General features: G+C 44.7%; 2 protein-coding genes across 2 annotated transcripts; one reads left to right on the forward strand and one right to left on the reverse strand.

Moving 5' to 3' along the window:
- The first annotated feature begins 962 nt into the window (after nucleotides 1-962).
- Nucleotides 963-1,856, forward strand: LOC126701500 (uncharacterized). The gene has a single exon (XM_050399634.1). It carries the CDS (start codon nucleotides 963-965, stop codon nucleotides 1,854-1,856), a length of 894 nt encoding a protein of 297 aa, XP_050255591.1.
- An 18,418-nt stretch (nucleotides 1,857-20,274) lies between these two features.
- Nucleotides 20,275-21,129, reverse strand: LOC126701508 (uncharacterized). Its single transcript, XM_050399646.1, has one exon. The coding sequence runs from the start codon at nucleotides 21,127-21,129 to the stop codon at nucleotides 20,275-20,277; it is 855 nt and encodes a 284-aa protein (XP_050255603.1).
- Nucleotides 21,130-24,355: the final 3,226 nt, after the last annotated feature.

A 24,355-nucleotide genomic window follows, 5' to 3' on the forward strand; every position in this document is an offset into this window, starting at 1 on the left:
GGAAACAAGAGAGGGGGAGGAAAAATTGAGAAAAGAAACACTGTAGCAATCTATAATCAAACTTGTAACGTTATCTAAGAGCATTATATAAGAACTATTGTCCTTGGACTTCGCCGAGGACGTTCTTTCTTCATTTTATAGTTGTCCATTTTTATCTTTTTGTCATTAAGCCTATCTAGATCATTGTTTGACCAACTAAAACCCAGTTTTCCAACCCATTCCTCTACAAATTCATTATTTTGAGCTTCTTGGGCCTAAGTCCATCCACGTGCTGGACAAGGAAGCCAAGTCAGGTCCTTACAATTGGCGCCGTCTGTGGGAAATTACTGGTGCGATAGTGAGTTAGATGCTGAATGATGGTAGGATCAGGTCCAAATCCAGCAGAATCTATGGGCTCTCAGCATCAAGATCATTTCCGTGAACTTGAGCGAAAGAGAGACTGGGAGGGAAGTGTGTGCACTACACACACCAGCAAGAGTTAGTCTTGAGGTAAAAACCATATCTCTCATGAGGAAAATGCCAGAAACATGCAGAAGGAGATTGACCACCTAAAGAGAAGCTTTCGCCATGAGTGCAGAAGGCGAGCTCCCTCCAATTCTAACTACTCTTCCGATGATGAAGAGGATTAAGACTATAGGCAAAGGTTAAGAACTCCCCCCAATGAATCTTTCTTGTATGATGAAGATGACTGCTGTAGACGCAGAACCAACAATTCATCTTCGAGAGGCCTGGTAAATGATGCTATGAATAAAGCACTCAGCCAAGTTTCTAAATCCCTCTTCACCCGATGGATTGAGGAAGGAAGATTTCCTCGACGATTCACTCAACCCACTTTCACTTTGTATAATGGCAGATCGGACCTTGTTGAACATGTTAGCCACTTTAATCAAAAGATGATAGTACATTCTAAGAATAAAGCCTTGATGTGCAAGGTTTTTCCGTCCAGTTTAGGGCTTGTGGCAATGAGGTGGTTTGATGGTCTGAGGGCAGAATCCATCGGTTCCTTTAAGGAACTCACCCAGACGTTTGGGTCCCGTTTTATTACGTGTAGCAGAGCGCCTCATCCTTTGGCTTCTTTGCTATCTCTGTCCATGAGAGAGGGTAAAACTCTAAAAACATACTTGGACCGATATTGGGAGATATTCAACGAGATAGAGGGTGATTTTAAGAACGTGGCCATCAGTACTTTCAAGCTCTGCTTGCTTGCAGAGCATGGTTTAAGGAAGTCTTTGATGGGGAAACCTGTTACCAGTATAAGTCAACTCATGGATCAGATTGACAAGTATAAGAGGGTTGAGGAAGACCAGCTGCAAGATAAAGGGAAGGGCAAGGTTATCCCTCAAGAGAGGAGGGATTTCAGGTCGGAACGCTACAATAATAACAAACCTCGGCGAGATTTTGCTGGACAATTTGGACTTGCAGCCCCACAAGTAGTAAACACTGTGTTCCGAGAACTTGTGAATAAAGTCTTAGAGAAAATCAAGAACGAGCCGTATTTTAAATGGTTGAACAAGATGAGTGGAGATCCTACAAGGCGTAACCAAAGCCTCCATTGTCAGTATCATCAGGACCGAGGACATACCACTGAGGATTGTCGAACATTGTGGAACCATCTGGAACCATTGGTTAAGGAGGGCAAGCTGCAACAATTTCTGTACCAACCTAATGGACAGGGAGACCAATCAAGGTCATATGGCCAGGGGAGTGCTTCTTTAAGGCACCCATTGGGCACAATAAATGTCATATTTGCTACGCTTAGAAGGACTGGCTCTCAACCTGCCAGGGTGATGTCTATGGCCAGGTTACCAGCTGAGGACCCAAACTCCGAGCCGAAGAGAGCTAGGTTAGAGATCTGACTTTCATTGAGTTTCTCGGATGAAGACAAGATCGGAACTATCCAACCATATGGTGACGCTTTAGTGGTCACCCTTGAATAGGGGGGTATGATGTGAAGAGAGTAATGGTGGATCAAGGCAGTTGTGTAAAAGTTATGTATCCTGACCTGTACAAAGGATTGAACTTGAAACTTGAAGACCTGATAGCTTATGATTCGCCTCTAGCGGGTTTTGATGGAAAGCTTGTTACCCCGAAGGGTCAAATTAGGTTACCCGTGCAGGCCGGTTCAGAATTGGTGGAAGTGGACTTCATAGTGGTGGATGCATACTCCTTTTACACGGCCATTGTCGCCAGACCTTGGCTTCATACCTTGGGTGCGTTTTCTTCATCTCTACATCAGAAGGTTAAGTATTTGTCTTGAGACCGGGTTGAGGAGATAGTAGGAAACCAAACTATGGCTAGGCAGTGCCTCGTGTCTACAATTTTGCATCAACCAGCAGCTGAGTCCTCGACCATAGTCAAAGAAGGTTTATAGTAGTCAATGCCTTCGGAATTACCAACGAGGGGGCCTACCGAGGATGCCAAATGTAAGGATTTGGAGAAATTCCCCATTGGTGACAATCCAGAAAAGTTTTTTCAGGTTGGGGCTCAACTTCCATCTCAGGAGAAGGAAGAGTTGGTAGTTTTTTTTAAGAACAATATTGATGTATTTGCTTGGAATGCTTACGAGGCTCTAGGAGTGGACCCAAGCTTCATTTGCCATCATTTGAATGTCAATCCATCTGTCATCCCCAAGAAACAACCACCTTGGCGTTCATCCAAGGAGCATTCGGATGCTGTAAAAGATGAGGTGATGAAACTTAAGTGGGCTGGGGCTATTAAAGAGGTTTTTTACCCTGAATGGCTGGCTAATACCGTAGTGGTTAAGAAGAAGACGGGAAAGTGGCGTGTATGCGTAGATTTTACAGACTTGAACAAAGCTTGCCCAAAGGACCCATTCCCTATGCCTCGGATTGATCAATTAGTGAATACCACTGTGGGCCACCTTCGAATGAGTTTTATGGATGCCTTTCAAGGGTATCATCAGATACCTCTAGCCTTGGACGACCAAGAGAGGACAACTTTTATCACTCCTATAGGAAACTATCATTACAAAGTGATGCTCTTTGGTTTGAAGAATGCAGAGGCTACCTATCAAAGGATGATGACCAGGATGTTTGAACCACAGTTAGGAAAAAACATTAAGATTTATATCGATGATATGGTAGTAAAGAGTAAGGCAAAGTCCGAGCATGTTAATGATCTCGGGAATATTTTTGATATCTTGAGGAAGCACAAACTATGACTTAACGCTTCCAAGTGTTCTTTTGGTCTCGGGTTAGGCAAGTTTTTGGGCTACATGGTCACACACCGTGGAATTGAAGTCAATCTCGACCAGATTAAGGCGATCAACAACTTGCAACCACCTCGGAATCCAAAAGAGGTCCAGAAGCTTATGGGAATGACCGCTGCCTTGAACTGGTTCATCTCTCAGTCAGCTGACAGGTGTAGACCTTTCTTTAAACTGTTAAATAAGTGGAAATGGTTTGAATGGACCGATGAATATGCCTGGGCTTTCCAGCAATTGAAAGAATACCTTTCTTAGCCACCAATTATGTCAAGGCCCGAGATGGATGAGGTTTTGTTCGCTTACCTTGCTGTGGCCCCTCATGCAGTAGTCTTGATTCGTGTCGACTGTGGTGTGTAGAAACCAGTCTATTACATAAGCAAGTCATTACATGAAGCTGAGATCCGATACTTACCACTTGAAAAGGCCATTTTGGCGGTAGTGCATGGCACACGTAAGCTCCCCCACTATTTCCAATCACACACGGTTGTTATTTTGACTAAACTCCTGCTCAGGTCCCTACTTCGGAGTGTCGATTACACAGGGAGAATTGTGAAGTGGGGTACGATCCTAAGGGCTTTTGATATCAAATATATGCCTCACACCTCGGTCGAAGGTTAGGTCCTCGCCGACTTGGTAGCTGAGTTCACCGAGACCTCATCAGAAGATAAATTAGAAGAGTAAAACAAGGATGAAAAATCGGTTGGCATAATCTCCTTACAAGAACCTTTGTCCTGGAAGGTTTACGTTGATGGTGTAGCCAACTACAGAGGATCTGGAGTGGGGCTAGTCCTAATATCCCCAGAAAGGATCACAATCGAGAAGTCCTTGAGATTGGGATTCTCGACTACAAACAATGAGGCCGAGTACGAAGCTCTTTTAGTAGGGATGACCATGGTTCAGAAAATGGGTAGAAAAGCAGTGGAGATGTTCTCTGATTCAAGGTTGGTGGTAGGCCAAGTCCAAGGGGAGTTGGAGGCAAAGGATCCCAGAATGCAGGAGTATTTGAGCCAGGTTAGACACTTGCAATCTGGATTTGAGTCTTTTGCTTTATCACAAGTTCCTAGAAGTAAGAATGCACATGCGGATTCTCTTGCCACACTGGTAACCTCCTCGGCACAGGACTTACCCCGGGTAATCCTTATGAAAGACTTACACAAACCTTCTGAAGAGGTAAGGAATGTGATTCAAGTTCATCAAGTAAGGGTGGGGCCTAGCTGGATGGACCTTATTGCACTATTCCTTAAAAAAGATGTTTTGCCTAAGAATAAATCCGAGGCTGACATGGTGCAAAGAAAAGCACCTCGGTTTTGGTTGTCTGAGGACCAAAAACTGTATAAAAGATCTTTTTCTGGCCCGTATCTGTTGTGCATGCACCATGAAGTAATGGAGCTGCTCCTAGAAGAATTGCATGAAGGAATTTGTGGAAGCCACACGGGAGGTAGATATTTGTCTCACAGGGCCTTCACACAAGGCTGCTGGTGGCCAAACATGCAAAGGGAAGCTCAGGACTATGTAAAGAAGTGTGATCAATGCCAAAGATTTGCACCAAACATCCACCAACCTGGAGGAGTCCTTAATCCCTTGACCAGCCCTTGGCCTTTCGTCAGTGGAGCTTAGATATTGTGGGGCCTTTCCCTAAGGCAGCAGGGAGTAAGACATATTTGTTGGTCGGCACAGATTACTTCACTAAATGGGTCGAAGCTGAACCCCTGTCAAACATCAGGGACGTGGACGCTAAAAAATTTGTTTGGAAGAATATTGTCACACGGTTTGGGATTCCTCGCACCCTCATCTTGGATAATGGGTTTCAGTTTGATAGTAAAACCTTTAGGAGGTACTGCTGTGATCTGGGAATAAAGAATATGTATTCTACTCTGGCCTATCCACAAGGAAATGGGCAGGCCGAGACGGTCAACAAAGTTATAGTGAGTGGACTCAAAAAAAGACTAGACGACGCAAAAGGGAAATGGGTAGAAGAATTGCCACACATCCTTTGAACCTACCGGATTACACCTCGTAGATCTACTAGAGAGACGCCTTTCTCAATGACCTATGGTGCTGAAGTTGTCATCCTTTTGGAGATTGGGTTCCCCACACTTAGAACAAATTCTTTCGCTCCGGGCAGCAACGATGAGCTGTTAGAAAAGAGCTTAGATTTAATTGAAGAACGGAGAGAAAATACTAGGGTTCAATTAGCTTATTATCAACACAAGCTCAAACAAAAATATGATGCTAACACAAAGCTAAGGCCACTGGCACCTGGAGATTTGGTACTAAGAAAAGTTATGGGGACTGCTAAGAACCCAACATGGGGGAAGTTGGGACCTAATTGGGAGGGGCCCTATTGTATTAAATCAATGGCCGGGATTGGTGCTTATTATCTAGAAGATTTAGAAGAAAGGGCCGTACCACGCCCCTGGAATGTATATAACCTAAGGAGATGTTATTATCAATGGAGATTCTCTTCACCCCATTTTGGGTTTGTTATATTGCTTGTCATGTGCTCTGGACATCTATCTAAGTATCAAACTAAATCTTGGCCATGCCTGGCTTCTCGGATCACATGCCTTGGGAAAATTGATAACTTTATTTATTATTCTAAGTATTAAACAGAACCTTAACTATGCCTGGTTCCTCGGACCATCTGCTTTGGGAAAATTAATACTCATTGACATCTATCTAAGTATCAAACTGAACCTTGGTCATGCTTGGCTCCTCGGACCACATGCCTTAGGAAAATTGATAACTTTATTCATTATTCTAAGTATTAAACAGAACCTTAGCTATGCCTGGTTCCTCGAACCATTTGCTTTGGGAAAATTAATACTCATTGGCATCTATCTAAGTATTAATCTAAGTATTAAATTAAACCTTGGCCATGCCTGACTCCTCGGACCACATGCCTTGGGAAAATTGATAACTTTATTCATTATTCTAAGTATTAAACAGAACCTTAGCAATGCCTGGTTCCTCGGACCATCTGCTTTGGGAAAATTAATACTCATTGCCATCTATCTAAGTATCAAACCAAACCTTGGCCATGCCAGGCTCCTCGGACCACATGCCTTGGGAAAATTGATAACTTTATTCATTATTCTAAGTATTAAACAGAACCTTAGCTATGCTTGGTTCCTCGGACCATCTGCTTTGGGAAAATTAATACTCATTGCCATCTATCTAAGTATCAAACTGAACCTTGACCATGTTTGGCTCCTCAGACCACATGCCTTGGGAAAATTGACAACTTTATTCATTATTCTAAGTATTAAACAGAACCTTAGCTAAGCCTGGTTACTCGGACCATCTGCCTTAGGAAAGTTAACATGTCTTGACCATTACCTAAGTGTTTAAGCATGACATACTCTGGGTACAGTTACAATGGTCTCAATTAGATGTTCATGAGCATCACTTAAAACATTTGTAGGCATGCCCATGTCTGTATGAAAGTGGTCTGCCACTCAGCTCCTATAAAGTTGTTTTTAAGTAAGGCAAGTTGTAACTTTAATACCTATGCTCACGTCAAAATGTTGTGTAAGTTTTTCAAAAAAAAAAATTTAGGCATGGCCGAGGTGTTTAACTTAGCAGATTCAATTTGTTTTAATACTGGTCATATTTTTGTGTAAGGTACGTGTTGTTACTTAGACGATTGGTCACTCAAGATATATCCCATCACAACAAGCAAAATTATAAAAAGAAAATCTGCAACTTCCATTAAAGTTTAGGCCTCAAATAAACGCAGCTAAATAATAAGGAAAAGATACTATTATTTTTTCATCTTTATTACAAGTTTTTCCTTTACATCTTTGGGAGGCTGGGTATCCGCTACTGTGGGGGGTACTTAAGCCTTATCCTTTAGGTCCACTTTTGGGGGTATGGCAAGGGTTGCCAACACCAACTCCATGCTCTGGGAAGTTTCTTTTTCTTTGAGGAAATCCCTTGGAATAGTCGGAGCTAAGTTAGCACCTTGGACTGTGCTTTGGTTGGCATCCCCAGCTTTTGTAGTGTCCTCGGCATGCTCCCCACCCTCAGAAAAAGTATTAGCTGCAGGAGGGGCTCTAGGTGGACTTCCTTGGGCTTTAGCTGCTTCCGAGGGTGTTGGGTCGACCTTAGAATCTGAAGAGCTCGTAAGGAGTATGGTTGGCGGGTAGTAGACACTTTTTGCCCTCCTGAGCATGGAAGAGGCCTCAACCCCAGCCTGGTTGAGGGCTTCTTCCCACGTCTGGGCGTAGTAAGTTCTGCAAACGGCAGGGACCTCGGCCTTAAGGGCGTCCTTAGTCCTGGCCACGCCTACGTCATAGCCATGCTCCTCTACTTCATCTTTTGCTTTCTCTGCCTCCTCTCGAGCCTTCTTGGCGAGACTTCTGGCTTTCTCAACCTCTTCCAGTTTCTTTTTTAATGCAGCAATCTGAGTTTTGGAAGAGGCCAGGTTGTCCTCAGCAGTATGTAGCAGCAACCTTTGGCTTTCAGCTTGTTTTTTAGCACTCTTTAGGGATGCCGCCGCATACTTCCTTTCTTTCTCCTCCTCTTGCAGCTTCTTCTTAAGCTCCTGGATACTCTTCTCGGCCACATGAAAGTCGTCCACAGTAGCGTTGCGCCTCCCTTCCTCTTCCTTCATCTGTCGATGGCAGGAGTTGGCTATCTCTTCAGCCCCGAAAGATGCTTGAATAGCCTGCCAAGGAAAGAAAAAAGAATCAAAAGAGGAAAGTGAAGAGAATAAGTTAGAAAGAAATGAGGGGGACGTACCATAGCCAGATATCTTTTGAGATTGAGAAAAACCTCATGTCTCCTCATGTCTCGTAGCTCGGCCATGTCCTCAGGGAGCAGTAAAGCTTGCTCCACTACGTCGGCCACGTAACCGACTACTTCTCCTTGAAAATCGTGAATTGAGGCGTTAGCAAGGAGAGGTTCCCCATTCAGCATTGAGGCAGGGAGCCAGGCTGGAGGCCCAATCTGGGGATCGCTCCTCTTCTCGGCAACCCTCTCGTTGCCCCTCTGCCCCGTTTTGGCTTGTTTGAACGCCCTTTGAACCTCATCCTAGCGGGGGGGGGGGGGGGGAGGGTTTGTCTAGCTCCCATCACCTCCTTCCCTTTTGACTCTCTCTTCCTCTTCAGTTCTGCCGCTTAAGATGGCAAGGCAGGTGGAGGAGTGGGAATCCTAGTCTGGGATGGAGTGGAAAGCTTAGTCTGGGCAGCCTTCCCAAGTGCATCCCTCCCAAGTTGAGACTCTATTAAGTCAAGCAAACTGGACTTTGGTTTGCGCTGTATCCCCATCTCGTAGATTATTGGTGAGAATGGAAGGCCGAGATCAGGATTTGAAACTTCCGGGGACAATACTCGGTTGAAAACTTCAAACTCATCCTCTAAATCGGCTACTTCTACCACTTCTTCTTCTTGTATGCTGGGGGGGTAAGATGAAGTGGCCGCATTGGTTGTCTATTGTAGCAACGAGGCCCTTACTGTTGGTATACCTTCAGGAATGGGGGTTGTGATTTCTTCGATCTCTACTTTTGGACCAGGAAGAAGGAAACCTGGAGCAGCTACGCTTATCTGATGTAGGCGAGGGTCTCTGGCCCTTATGACGCACTTCGGAGCTTGAAAGCTGGACGAGATCGGCGTGTATCCTAGGATCAAATGAGCTGCTCGTAACTGGTCGTTCGAATTCACGAATATCTTGGCCTTAAGGATTTTTTCTAGGTTATCCTTGTTGACTAAGTTGAAATTCGATTCAGCAGCACGTCTGTCTACAAATCCATCAGTGAAATAAAATTTTGTCAGATATAAAAATTCAATAAATCAAAGAAAGGACTTGTAAATGAATACCCTAGGCCTAGTACCTCACCTGGTTCTCCTTCTCTCGTCGGGCAAGGGAGACCATCGCTCCACTCCCCTGACAAGATCAGGAAGTCTTTGTTTAGCCCCTTGTTGGATTCGGGGAGGCATTGAATGAGCCTAACCTCGGGATACCTTGATTTCAAGTAGTATCCCTATCCCTTTAGGCGGTGAAGGTTATAAACCCAATTGACATCGTGGTGGGTTAGACCTAAACCCATCTTTTCGTTTAGGGCATCCACGAAGCCTAGGATCCTAAACATATTAGGGGCACACTGAGTGGAAGCCAACCTAAGAGCTCTAAGGTAGTCTCTAGTGACTCCACCCATGGGGATTTTCATCCATCCTTCTATGAATGCAATCATCGGGATTACTACCTCCTTGACTTGCCTATCCTCATGCCATTGACTCTCATCATAGTATCTAAATCCTACTCCTAGAAGGACACTATAACGAGCCCTAAAGCTTTCTATCCCCTCCTCGGAATCTACTAAACTCTTAAATCTACCAATTTCTAGAAAAGTCTGGGAAAACTAAAGAGAATGAGAAAGAAAATTAGAACCGAGGAGAAAAAGAAAGAACGTGAAGAAAAGAGGAGGATGTAGAAAATTAAAGAGAAAAAGTTTAAGAAGACTTACGGTAAGAGTAAAGGTGTCCTCGGACAAGTTCATAGTATTTGTAAGGGCCCAGGAAAGTTGAAAAAGTGTACAGGTTCAAGGTATGAGCGCTAGAACGAAATGAATGCTAAAGTGAGGAAAAAAGTTGATTTAATAGATATTTATACCAAGGAGAGAGCAGAGAGCAAGAAAGTTCCCGCTCAACTCCCAACGAAGCCCCAACCTTACGATTCACATCATGCCCTAGAACGTGGGGGACAAAGAGCCGCCATAATTTAATAAGGACGTGCCTTGAATGCTGCAGCGCTAGGAGTGCATCTTGGGCAGACAAAAAGGCGTCTTCATAAGCAAAGGAAGAGCAAAATAGGCATGAAGCTAATTTAGAGACATTGAAATCCTCCTTTCTTCCCAAGGAGCCAAAAAGGGGAATCTCGAGGGGCTATTGTAGGGTCCTTGGGCCCAGAAGTTCATTATGTATTCATATATTGGGCCTGTGGCCCAAGTCGAGAACGAAGATTTGCCCGAGAAGGAGATGTCTTTGTCAGAGGAGATTGCGTTGATGAATAAAAGGTGGGATTTGGTCCTAAAGGCTTCAGAGAGTGTGCCGAGGATGAAAACTTCCTCGGCCGAACTTGGCTGAGGTCCTGGAAAATGGATTGACAGCAAGGATGACAACCCCTGAAATTCATTTGGGGCGGACAAGCACTGCAGAGATATAAGATAAGGATGAGCCCCAAAATATCTGGGGAGAAAGCTGCTACCTTTGCATTAAATGCACTGTAGCTAATCCCCTGACCACATTAATGTAGAAGTGATACCTGAATAGTATATTTTAGCCTTACAGCTACTACTTGAGGACTTATGAGAAGGGCTGATGGGACAAGTATCAGCTCTAACCATCTAGCATACAGGTGGACGGTGGAGGTGAAAAGGGGGGAGAGTATAAAAGAAAAAGGAGGAAACAAGAGAGGGGAAGGAAAAATTGAGAAAAGAAATATTGTAGCAACCCACAATCAAACTTGTAACGTTATCTAAGAGCATTATATAAGAACTATTGTCCTCGGACTTCGCTGAGGACGTTCTTTCTTCATTTTATAGTTGTCTATTTTTATCTTTTTGTCATTAAGCCTATCTAGATCATTGTTTGACCAACTAAATCCCAATTTTCCAACCCATTCCTCTACAAATTCATTGTTTTGGGTTTCTTGGGCCTAAGTCCATCCACGTCCTAGACAAGGAAGCCAAGTCGGGTCCTTATAGCTATATTGTGTTCATTTCTTAAAATTTATTTTATAAATAAAAGATAGTGTTGTAATTTTTTTTATGATCAAAATTCTACTTATAATATATTGCAACGATTTTTACTTACTAGATAAACCTTAAGGATAACTTTTGTTAAATTATAAAATTAGTGTTGTAACAATTTTAAGTCATATTTGTAACCATTTGTATATCTATAACTTTAGAGTTCAACTTAGAACGAATATCAAATTATGGAGTTTATTAAATATTTTTAAGTTTTATGACTCATATATTCATTTTTATAAAAATATAAATAAATAAATATTATTTTATTAAAAATTGACCTCTTCACCCTTTTAAAGTTTTTTTTTTGGGGGGGGGGGGGTAATTTTTGTTTTAAAATCTTGAATTAAAAAACGTTTGCTTCTTTATTATCTATTTTTTAAAATCCTTTTTTTTTTTAGCTTTAAAAAAAGAAAATTAAAAAACACTAAGTAGAAACCTTTTGTCTTTTACATTTTTCAATTAAGCTTGACATATAAAACATATTTAAAGAAAATGAAAAAGAAAAAAAAAAGAAGGAAAACTTTTACATTTTTTGATTAAGTTTTACATATAAAGCTTATCTAATGAAAACTGTAGGGTCCGTTTTTGAGGCCTAGGCCCAACAAGTAAGTGATTTTGGCCCAAAGAACCCTAGACAATGAATTTGTAGAGAGCGGGTTACAGAACTAGGGTTTGACGAAGTGAACGTTAGTTAATTGCATGCCATGCAGTAGTTTGAACGTAAGAATATCTCCTTTATGTCCACAGGACACTTGGTCCGAGGAGACGTATGGGTGCACTTCTGGTTCTGATTAAAGACTATAGCATTCTTCTTTCTCTCTATCTCCTTTTTCTTCCCTCTTTTTCGATCCCTTCTTCATGGGGATTTCCTTCTCTTATATAGTCTCCTTAAATTAATAAGAGCCTTACACTTGTTAACCATCTGGACCTTCACTTGAGTGCCTGTCCCATCGGACATCCACTCTATCTTTCTGTGAGTTGCATTGGCCAATGTAGCACTGTTCGCCTGTCTTCTCCACATTAATGCGGCTGGAAAAGTAGCTTCCTTGCATTTAATGCGGCAGTTGTGGTTTCCCCCTGGACGTCTTACATTTTCTTCCTTCTTCCTGCTTTGTGAGGCTCATCCTATTATCCACATTTGTTTGGGATGATTCTTCACTATGGATAGGGCGCACATTGGACCCGTATTTGGTACGTCCGAGGAGACATTCCTTCTCGGACGTCTTTTAAATAAGTTGGGCTCAACAAGGTTGGGCTAGAAGTATTTTGGTCCCCTTTTTCCCCCTTGGTCATGGCTGGACTCCGTACGGGGCCCAAGGCCCATTGTTGACTTGGGAATTTTACCCCTACAATATAGCCCCTCAAAATTCCGGCTCTTTCTCTCTTGTTCGAGGAGGAAAGGCGGGATTTTGACGTTCATAGGATCATTTATTGTGGATTCCTGCTTCATCCGCGCGGAGATGTGCTTCCCACGTGCCTCATTAATGCTGAAGGCGTTTAATGACCCATGAGGTGCTAATTATTGTGTTTAGCGGTTTTATATCCTTTCAATCCGACGGTTGGGTGCCAGATCAACGGTTGATATTATTTCCATTTCTCTAGGCGGGAGTATGTCTGTCTAGCTTCTCCCGGATATATAAGATTTTTAAAAGCATTTACTCCCCATTTTTTGGACAAGCACTCAAGCACCCAGAGCACTCCAGTACCTTCCCTTTCAAAGTGTTCAAGCCTTCGCAGTCATTCCCTTGAAGATTCCCAGCAAGTTCCTCACCCGTAAGTGCGCATTTCTTTTCCGTTGCCTTTCCCAGCGTTCTTCCTTAAATAAATCGTCTTCGTGTTGCCTAGGATTAGGGGGATGGGTAAGCTTAAGAGAATGGTAGACTCTCCGGCCGGTATGGAAGGCTTCAGGGCGAAGTACCGTATTCTGCCGAAAGTAGGTCTAGAGTATTGCCCTTTGGAGGAAATTTTGATCAAGAGAAAGACGGGGCAGGTCGCCATTCCAATGATAGCCTTCGTGGAAGGAGGAATGACGATCCCAATGGGGAGGATAACTAGGGATTATTTGCGTGGTCATAGGTTGGCCCCCCACCAGTGTGCCGCGAACATGTTCCGGATCTTGGGATGCGTAGATGCCTTGAACGATCAGATGAACCTCGGCCTTTCGTGGCACGACGTGGTTCATCTATATGAATGCCATAGCCTCGGCGACTCATATTACCTAAAGTCCAGGTCCGACGAGGTGAGGTTGATATCCTGCCTTCCCAAGTCCAACAAAGGCTTGAAGGACGACCTTTTGATCATCTCCGGACCTTGGCACGACGGTATTCATTGTCCGGTTAGGGTAGGAACACCAGGTGGGGCATTGTAGAATTAGATCCCCTGGAGGGGACCTTAGTTTTGAGCTCTCTTTTCCTTTTTCAGTTTTGATTTTGTTTATTTGCCTCCTCGGACTAACGTAACCCTTTCTTTGGGCTTCGCAGACAGGGAGCGAACGTCTCCTCGGCTAAGCTTGGTCAACGTCCCGACACTCAATTTTCTTCTAAGGTCTGAGATTTACGTGAGCGCGGACGGGCAACTGCGGGCCGCTCCTTTGATTTTGGACTACATGCCCCTCTCGCGATCTTTAGTGGACGCTAGTCAAGCCATCAGGGCCGGTAGTCCAAGATTAGCATGCATTGACGTCTCCATACCAGGATTTCTCGCTTCGAGAGATTTACCTCCCGTTCAGCTGCCTGCTCAGTGTGCTCCTCCCGTAGCAGTTGTCCCAGGGGAAGAAGCTGGTTCCTCGCATTTGTCTTTGGAAGATCAGATAGATTAGTTCCACTTCGCCGAGGAGGGAGAGGTGTCGGCCAGGCCAGTAGAGCTCTTGGACTCTGATTCAGACTTAGACCGAGCCTCGGCAGCCCCCAATCTTGGTTTGGTAATTGCACAAGTTGATACCAGCCAAGAGATCGAGGAAGAAGGAATGGATCTGAAACCAAGGTCTGGTCTCAGGGGCCTTCTTTCCAACTGAAACAAGGGGCAATCCTCCAAAGATGCCCCAAAGGAACAGCCTACCTCCAAGGCTCTTCCGCCTCTTCCTTCCACATCGGATGTAACACTACAGCCTATGCCTAATTTGAGGCGAAAAAGGCTTGTGGAAGAACTGGAGGAGGGTAAGGTTGGCCATGAAAAGGCCAAGCACCAAAAGAAGGGCAAAGAGCCTAAAGAGCCTAAGGAGAAGAGGACCATGTCTGTTGATAGCCGAGACGAGGCGGCTATTCGGAAGGAACAGCGGACATGGTCGCCACGGCTCGAGTTAGATGGTGCCCCGATTTCCTAGGACGCGACTCTATGGGAGTCCCAACGAGGGCAGGCATCATTCCTGGCCGAGGCCTTGCAACAGCCCCTCCTTTTGCCTCTCGATATGGAGGGTCTTCAGGCTACTTGGCAACCAGATCTTTTCATGTCGTTGAAGAGGGACATGGCTATGGTAAGTGAAGACTTCTCCTATCTAGTCTTCTCATTACGTATCTACTTATTCGTCATTTTCTTTTAATTAGACCTCTACTTTTCTGGCGCAGGTCACCCAACAAATCTTTGTTGCTGAGGAATGGGCCAAGAAGGCTCGCGAGGACCTGCACAGTGAGGCTCAGTCCCGGCTTGCTGCCGAGAACGTTGCCGGTACCCTTAGGTAGGAAAAGGATCGCTTGAGCAGTGAAGTGAAAGAGGCACAAAAGGGTCGCGCGAGCGTGAAAGCCGGCCTTAAAAACACCACAAAGCAGGCTGAGGATTTGAGCCAGCAGCTCCGCCAGTTCGAAGAAAAACTCGCGATAGAGAAGCAGGCAGTTTCAGATTTCAAGGCCAAGCTTGCAAAGCTCAAGGAGGAGGCCCACGTGGCCAGGAAGGCAGCCGAGAAAGTAGTGGCGACCTCATATGATCGCGGAGTAAGGGACACAGAGGTTAGGTTGACCGAGGAGGTGGCCGCTGTATGCAGGGATTACATCACCATGTCTTGGGGTGTAGCCTTGGATTGGGCGGCAGTTCCGGCGGACTTTGATTTCGGAAAGCTGAGAATATCTTTTTCCCGGAAGATATTCGAGAGATTCCAGATTCGGCTGCTCCTGAGGAACCTCTTCCTACGAAGGACATAACTTCGGACTCGCAGGTGCCTGAAGTTGAGGGGACGTAGCCGGCCGCGAGGGATAAATCTCTTGAGGACAGTCTCTTAATCAGGGATGTTGTCGCGCAAGCTAAGGAGGCTGTTCCGGGACCTCAGGCAGGAGATGTTCAACCTGAGCCTACTTAGGGTTAGGATTTAGGAAAGTAGTGTAGGGCTTTATCTGTAGCTGTTTTCTTTAATCCTTACATTTTGTACCGTTAATGTTTATGAAAGAACGGTTTTGGATTTCAATGAATGATGTCATTTTCCTTTAAATTTTGTTGCACTAATACCTTTTCTGCTTTCATCATAAATGAATATCTATTCTGCCACTAACTGTTGAGAACCAAGCATGAATGAGTGAATGTGTAAAAAATGATAATTAATGAGTCAAAAATGATAGTCATTGATCAGGTAAAACTGTTTCCAGGTTAACTTCCTCAAAGCCTGTGATCTGAGGGACCAGGCAGGACTTGGATTCTATCTAATACTTAGCGAAAATGAACGAATTGTTAATTTCCCCCAAGCCTGTGGTCCGAGGAGCCAGGCAGTACTTGAGTTCTGTTGAACACTTAATGAAAATGGCTTCAATGTTAATTTCCCCCAAGCCTGTGGTCCGAGGAGCCAGGCAGTACTTAGATTCTATCTAATACTTAGCGAAACTGATAGAATTGTTAATTTCCCCCAAGCCTGTGGTCCGAGGAGCTAGGCAGTACTTGGGTTCTGTTTAACACTTAGCAAAACTGATAAAATCGTTAATTTCCCCCAAGTCTGTGGTTCGAGGAGTCAGACAGTACTTGGGTTCTGTTTAACACTTAGCAAAACTGATAGATTTGTTAATTTCCCCCAAGCCTGTGTTCCGAGGAGCTAGACAATACTTGGGTTCTGTTTAACACTTGGCGAGAATGGCTTCAAGGTTAATTTCCCCCAAGCCTGTGGTCCGAGGAGCCAGGCAGTACTTGGGTTCTGTTTAACACTTAGCGAAACTGATAGAATTGTTAATTTCCCCCAAGCCTGTGGTCCGAGGAACCAGGCAGTATTTGGGTTCTGTTTAACACTTAGCAAAACTGATAGAATCGTTAATTTCCCCCAAGCCTATGTTTCGAGGAGCCAGGCAGTACTTGGGTTCTGTTTAACACTTGGTGAGAATGGCGTCAAGGTTAATTTCCCCCAAGCCTGTGGTCCGAGGAGCCAGGCAGTACTTGGGTTTTGTTTAACACTTAGCGAAACTGATAGAATTGTTAATTTCCCCCAAGCCTGTGGTCCGAGGAGCCAGGCAGTACTTGGGTTCTGTTTAACACTTAGCAAAACTGATAGAATTGTTAATTTCCCCCAAGCCTGTGGTCCGAGGAGTCAGGCAGTACTTGGGTTCTGTTTAACACTTAGCGAAACTGATAGATTTGTTAATTTCCCCCAAGCCTGTGTTCCAAGGAGCCAGGCAGTACTTGGGTTCTGTTTAACACTTGGCAATAATGGTTTCAAGGTTAATTTCCCCCAAGCCTGTGGTTCGAGGAGCCAGGCAGTACTTGGGTTCTGTTTAACACTTAGCGAAACTAATAGAATTGTTAATTTCCCCCAAGCCTTTGGTCCGAGGAGCCAAGCAGTACTTGGGTTCTGTTTAACACTTAGCAAAACTGATAGAATCGTTAATTTCCCCCAAGCCTGTGGTCCGAGGAGCCAAGCAGTACTTGAGTTCTGTTTAACACTTAGCAAAACTGATAGAATCGTTAATTTCCCCCAAGCATGTGGTCCGAAGAGCCAGGCAGTACTTGGGTTCTGTTTAACACTAAGTGAAAATGGCTGTACAGTAGTGTGGCGCCAAGAATTATGTCTTTTATTAATAACAGTACATTTTCAGGTTATTTACATTCCAAGGGCGGGCACTACATGTTCATCCAAATCTTCCAAAAAGTAGGCTCCTATGCTAGCTATGGAGGTGATACGATATGGGCCTTCCCAATTTGATTCGAGTTTTTCCCACGCGGGGTTTCTCGCAGTGCCCAGGACTTTCCTCAGTACCAGATCCCCGGGCGCCAAGGGCCTTAGCTTCACCTTGGCATCGTAACCTTGCTTGAGCTTTTGCTGATAGTATGCTAGGTGGACCATCGCGTTTTCCCTCCTTTCTTCGATGAGTTCCAAGCTTTTTTCCAGAAGTCCGTTGTTGGCAATGGGGCAGAAGGCAGTGGTCCTCTATGTTGGGAAGTTTATCTCCAATGGAATGACAGCCTTGGCTTCTTAGGTCATTGAAAAGGGGGTTTCTCCCGTGGACCTGCGAGGTGTGGTGCGGTATGTCCATAAGACATGGACCAACTCTTCAACCCACCTCCCTTTTGCGTCGTCTAACCTCTTTTTCAGCCCATTCACTATAGTTTTGTTGACGGCTTCCGCCTGTCCGTTACCCTGTGGGTAAGCCGGCGTGGAGTATCTGTTGGTAATTCCCAGCTCACTACAGTATCTTCTGAAGGCTTTACTGTCAAACTGGAGGCCGTTGTCCGAGATCAGTGTGTGGGGGGTCCCGAACCTGGTGATGATATTTTTCCAAATAAATTTCTTGGCATCAACGTCTCTAATGTTTGCCAGTGCCTCAGTTTCGACCCATTTTGTGAAATAATCAGTGCCGACGAGAAGAAATTTCTTGTTCCCTGCCGCTTTGGGAAATGGTCCTAGGATGTCTAGGCCCCATTGTGCAAATGGCCAAGGGTTGGACAGCGGGTTAAGTTTTCTGCCTGGCTGGTGTATATTCGGGGCGAACCTTTGGCATTGGTCGCACTTTTTCACATATTCCAGCGCCTCTTTATGCATGCTCGGCTACTAGTAACCCAGCGTTATGGCCCTATGGGACAAGGACCTACCCCCCATATGACTTCTGCAAATTCCTTCGTGTAACTCCTCCAAGATGAGTTCAGTTGCCTTTGGGTGCACACACAGCAAGTATGGCCCTGAGAATGAGCGCCTGTACAGTTTGGAGTCCTCGGACAACCAGAATCAAGAAGCTTTCCTCCTGATCTTGTTGGCCTCGTTCTTATCATCTGGTAAGGTGTCGTGCTTTAAGAACAGCACCAGAGGATCCATCCAGCTAGGTCCTACCTTGACGTTGTGGACCAGTATTCCATTGGCCTTCTCCATTGTTGGGCAGTAGAGATCTTCTACTAAAATAACCCGAGGAAGTGGCTGAGCCGAAGAGGTGGCGAGCGTCGCGAGAGAATCAGCATGGGTGTTCCCGCTCTTGGATACATGCGCCAGATGGAAGTGGGTCTGCAGGTGCTTAACTTGGACGAGATACTCTCACATTCTTTCATCCTTCGCCTCCAGCTCCCCGTTTACTTGTCCCACGATGAGTCTCGAATCCGAGAACATGTTCACAAATTTTCCACCCAGTTTCCGGATCATTGACATTCCTTCCAATAGTGCCTCATACTCGGCTTCGTTATTCGTGGCGGAGAATCCAAGCCTCAACGATTTTTCGATGGTTATCCCTTCGGGGGAGACCAGAACGAGCCCCACCCTTGAGCCCCTTTGGTTGGCTACACCGTCGATGTGTGCTTTCCACCAATTGTGTTCTTGTTGAGAGATTGTGCTGATCAGTTTCCCATCAGGACTTAGTGATCTTGACCCTTCCTTTCCTTCTAGTGCGGGCTCCACAAATTCAGCTACTAGATCGGCGAGGACCTGACCTTTCACGGCGGTGCGAGGCATGTACCTAATGTCGAAGGCGCTCAGAATCGTTCCCCATTTTGCAATTCTGCCTGTGTAGTCGGTGCTGCGGAGAATGGATCTCAACGGTAGTTGAGTTAGCACAACTACAGTGTGTGCCTGGAAATAGTAGGGGAGCTTTTGCGTGGCTTGTACGATGGCCAAGATGGCTTTTTCGAGGGGCAGATAACGGGTCTCCACCTCGTGCAGTGATTTGCTCACGTAATAGACGGGCCGTTGCGTGCCATTGTCTTCTCGGATTAGCACTAAGCTCACTGCATGAGAGGCTACTGCGATGTAGGCGAACAACACCTCGTCGGCATCAGGACTGGACATAATTGGTGGTCGGACGAGGTATTCCTTGAGCTGTTGGAAAGCTAAAGCACACTCCTCAGTCCACTCAAAGCCCTTCCACTTGTGCAATAGGAGGAAGAAAGGCCTGCATCTGTCCGCTGAGCGGGAGATGAAACGGTTTAAAGCGGCAATCATGCCGGTGAGCTTTTGGACCTCTTTGGGATTCTGAGGAGGCTGCAGGCTATGTATAGCTCTAATTTGGTCAGGGTTAACTTCTATACCTCTGTGGGTCACCATGTAACCTAAGAATTTCCCTGATCCAACCCCAAATGAACATTTGGATGCGTTTAGTCGCAGCTTGTACTTTCTCAGAATTTGGAAGATGTCCTCGAGATCTCTAACGTGGTTGGCCACTAATTTGCTTTTTACCACTATGTCATCTATATACACTTCAACGCTCTTACCCATCTGTTGTTCAAACATCCTGGTCATCATCCTTTGATAGGTCGACCCGGCATTCTTTAAGCCAAAGGGCATCACCTTATAATGATAGTTTCCGACGGAGGTGAATAAAGCAGTTTTCTCTTGGTCCTCAGCAGCTAGGGGTATCTGATGATAGCCTTGGAAGGCGTCCAAAAAACTCATTCGGGGGTGTCCGACGGTCGAATCCACCAGTCGGTCTATCCGCGGCATGGGGAAGGGGTCTTTTGGGCAGACCTTGTTTAAGTCCGTGAAATATACACAGACCCGCCATTTCCCATTCTTCTTTTTTACCACGACTGTGTTGGCTAACCATTTAGGGTAGAATACCTCCTTGATAGCCCCTGCTTTCTTCAATTTTATGACCTCCTCTTTCACGACGTCTGTGTGTTCTTTCGACGGTCGCCGAGGAAGCTGCTTCTTAGGCGTTATAGCCGGGTTCACATTAAGATAATGGCAGATGAAATCTGGGTCGACCCCAGGGGCCTCGTAGGCGTCCCAAGCGAATACATCCACGTTCTGTATAAGAAAATCAACTAGTGTTGACTTCTCTTGGGGCGGTAATTCTGAGCCGAGCTGAAAAAACCTCTCTCGATCTGATCCGACAAGTACTTTCTCCAGATCCTTGCAACTCACCTCCATGGCTGGTCCTCTACTACCCGTCGCTGGGACCTGGGTCGTTAATTGCTATAAGCTGTTCTCGGCTGAGGTGGGGGGTTCACTATTTGGTTGTCGTGAGATTGCCGACACCATGCATTGCCTGGCCATCCCTTGGTTCCCAACTACTTCTTTCACTCGACCTCCTGACGGATACTTCACTTTTTGGTGTAAAGTTGATGACACAGCTCTTAGTGCATGAAGCCACGGTCGGGCTACGATGGCCATGTAGGGGGAGTAAGCATCTACTACAATGAAGTCTACCTCCATCACGTCTGAATTTGTTTGTATAGGCAGCCTAATCATGCCTTTCGGGGTGACGATTTTTCCTTCAAAACTGACCAAATGGGAGTTGTATGCCGACAGGTCCTCTGGTTTCAGGTTCAATCCTTTATACAAGTCAGGATACATTACTTCCACGGCGCTGCCTTGATCAACCAGCACTTTTTTCACGTCATAACCTCCAATTCTGAGCGTGACGACTAGGGCATCATCGTGGGGTTGAAGAGTTCCTTGTTTGTCCTCATCCGAGAACCTGATTAAGGGCATGACAATTACTCTAGCTTTCTTGGATTCCCTGTCGTCCGGTTCAGCCGGGAACCTGCCCACTGACATTACTCTGAAAGGGTTGGAACCGGTTCTTCCAGGTGCGGCAAGTATGATATTTATTGTGTCAATGGGTGGCCTCAATGTACTTTGTCTGGTTTTGATATTTGACTGTTCCTGCCATCCCTCAGGGCGATGTAACAGATGCCTCAACTTCCCTTCTCGGACAAGCCGGTCCAAATGGTTTTTTAGATTCCTGTAATCATCGGTGGTGTGACCTGGCTCTTGGTGGTATGCGTAATACAGATTTTGATTACGTTTCGAGGGGTCACCAGCCATCCTGTTTGGCCATTGAAAGAACGATTCGCCCTTTACCTTGTCTAGGATCTTGTGTAGTGGTTCTCGGAACACAGCATGGACCACTAGTGCCCCAGTGGAACCAGACTGTTCTGAGTAATCTCTTCTCGGCCTATTACTGTTGATAATGCGGTCTGACCTGAAGTCCCTCCTCTCCTGAGGGACAACCTTAGCTTTGCCCTTCCTCGTCTGCTAGTCTTCCTCAACCCTTTTGTACTTGTCAATTTTGTCCATAAGTTGGCGCACGCTAGTGACTGGCTTCCCGGTGAGGGACTTTCTTAAGCCATGCTCTGTCGGCAGGCCCTTCTTGAATGTACTAATGGCGACGTCATCGTAATTTCCTTCCATCTCATTATACATTTCCCAGTACCTGTCTAAGTAGGCCTTTAGTGTCTTTCCTTCCCGCATGGACAAGGATAGGAGGGAATCTAAGGGCCGAGGGACTCTGCTACTAGTAATGAAGCGGGAACCAAAAGCCTGTGTCAGTTGTTTAAAGGAATTTATGGTATTTGGCTTAAGGGAATCAAACCATCTCATCGACATAGGTCCCAAGTTGGACGGAAACACCTTACACATTAACGCCTCGTCCCTTGAATGGACGGCCATCCTCTGATTAAACTGGCTTACATGCTCTACTGGGTCTGTCCGACCATTGTATATAGCAAAGGTTGATTGATGGAACCGCCGAGGAAGCTCTGCCCTTTCTATTCTACGTGTGAAAGGAGACTGGGAGATGCGATCCAGGGCCTTGCTCATAGCATCGTTGGTCAGGCCTTGATAAGATGGGCTTTTATGATCGCATTTGCGAGGTTGCTCTTCCTCATAGGAAAAAGTCTCGCTGAGAGGGGTTCTTGATCTCCACCTATATTCATTGTCCTCCTCATTGCTAGTATCCGAGCCGGGTGAAGGACGTTTTAGCTTTGCTCGGCTTAACTTTTTCTTTAAGTCATCGATTTCTTGCTGTAAAGCTTTGCAATCGTTTCGCTTATGGGATGCATGATCTTTCCCTTTCGAGCGACTTCTACTCGTGTGGGAGGTGTTCGCGCTGCCTTCTTGCTGTTTGTCTTGATTTTTCCCTTGTTGGAGATTCAAAAAGTTGTCCTGTTGTTGGGAATCTACGTGTCCGGTTTGGCGCGGACCTGATCCTTCCATTTCTTAACAGTCTCACTTGTCGAAAAACAAGTTCTTCCCACAGACGGCGCCAATTATAGGGTTCGTTTTTGAGGCCCAGGCCCAACAAGTAAGTGATTCTGGCCCAAAGAACCCTAGACAATGAATTTGTAGAGAGCGGGTTATAAAACTAGGGTTTGACGAAGTGAATGTTAGTTAATTGCATGCCATGCAGCAGTTTGAACGTAAGAATATCTCCTTTATGTCCACAGGACACTTGGTCCAAGGAGACGTATGGGTGCACTTCTGGTTCTGATTAAAGACTATAGCATTCTTCTTTCTCTCTATCTCATTTTTCTTCCCTCTTTTTCGATCCCTTCTTCATGGGGATTTCCTTCTCTTATATAGCCTCCTTAAATTAATAAAAGCCTTACACTTGTTAACCATTTGGACCTTCACTTGAGTGCCCGTCCCATCGGACATCCACTCTATCTTTTTGTGAGTTGCATTGGCCAATGTAGCACTGTTCGCCTGTCTTCTCCACATTAATGCGGCTGGAAAAGTAGTTTCCTTGCATTTAATGCGGCAGTTGTGGTTTCCCCCTGGACGTCTTACATTTTCTTCCTTCTTCCTACTTTGTGAGGCTTATCCTATTACCCACATTTGTTTGGGATGATTCTTCACTATGGATAGGGCGCACATTGGACCCGTATTTGGTACGTCCGAGGAGACATTCTTCCTCGGACGTCTTTTAAATAAGTTGGGCTCAACAGGATTGGGCTGTAAGTATTTTGGTCCCCTTTTTCCCCCTTGGTCATGGCTGGACTCCGTACGGGGCCCAAGGCCCATTGTTCACTTGGGAATTTTACCCCTACAAAAACATTTTGGCAAAAATACAATGTACACCATTAACTTTGTCCAAAAATCATTTTAGAGCTTTTAGTTTAAAGTTGGTCACATTAGTCTAATAACTTTACCCCAAAATCATTTTAGTCTTTTAAGTTTGAAATTGTTAATTTTACCTAAAAATAATTTTAGTCTTATAAGTTGGTAGTTTTGAGTGATTTTTGGGTAAAGTTACTAGATTAAAATGACCAACTTCAAACTTGTTGAGAAACCGATAAATTTCAAACTTAAAAGGCTAAAATGATTTTTGGGCAAAGTTACGAGAATATAATGAGTCAATGACTAATTTCAAACATAAAAGACCAAAATAATTCCTGGATAAAGTTAGCGGATGTAAATTGTATTTGGATAAAGTTAAGAACATGAAAACCTAAAACGAAAACTAACAAAAACCATGAAGTATAGAAGGTGGGGTTTGGGTGGGGTCGAGTGGCAATTGCCCCCGCTTAACCCCCTAAGGAGGTATATCATGTATCGGATTTACGAGTCCTCTCCCTTACATGAGGGTGAATCCCACAAGTGTGGGGTCTACTTTTATATGAGAGGAAAGACTTATGCATCCGAAACATAGTGCATTTTTCCTGACCTCTTGGCTCCGTCCTTGTTTATAATACAATGAAAAAAAAATTGTTAATTCCATATGCACAGATTAGAAAGAACTTCTGGTACTATCAAAAAACGAAAGAAAGAATGAACTTTTGGGAATAATACTAATGTTTTCCAGATTTCATGTGAAAAGAACATATCCTAATAGACAATGTACAACAAAGTGAGGAAAAGGTCATTGATGAAATGAAGAACCAAGAGAAAATCCCCATTGAAGGCAAAGTCTAAATTTTATGTTTACATATCCAATTTACTTCAAATTAATCAACTTCATCCTTTCCTTTTAATCCATCTCATAATTCCACATAGCCTAGCTAGGCTGCCTTGAATGGGTGCATAATGAACCACTTTGACCCAAGGAAGAAGTTGACGTGAACCAGTTGAGTTAAAATCCAACATGGAGAATTCCAATTTTAATGTAGTGTTTGATACAGGGAAATTCACATTATTCCTGGCATTTAGATTGCGAATTCCTAGGAATGTGATTTCTTGCAATCTAGATGCCTAAAAATGTAACTATTTCTATGTTTGGTTTCATTCGGAATCTCTTAAGATTCCTAGGGATTTAAGATGATAATGTTTGGTC

The sequence above is a fragment of the Quercus robur genome, chromosome 2, assembly GCF_932294415.1.
Source record: "Quercus robur chromosome 2, dhQueRobu3.1, whole genome shotgun sequence".
Lineage (NCBI taxonomy): Eukaryota > Viridiplantae > Streptophyta > Magnoliopsida > Fagales > Fagaceae > Quercus > Quercus robur.

Coding starts and splice junctions, on each gene's coding strand:
- LOC126701508 (XM_050399646.1), bottom strand. CDS start 21,129: ATGGCTGGTGACCCCTCGAAACGTAATCAAAATCTGTATTACGCATAC.
- LOC126701500 (XM_050399634.1), top strand. CDS start 963: ATGAGGTGGTTTGATGGTCTGAGGGCAGAATCCATCGGTTCCTTTAAG.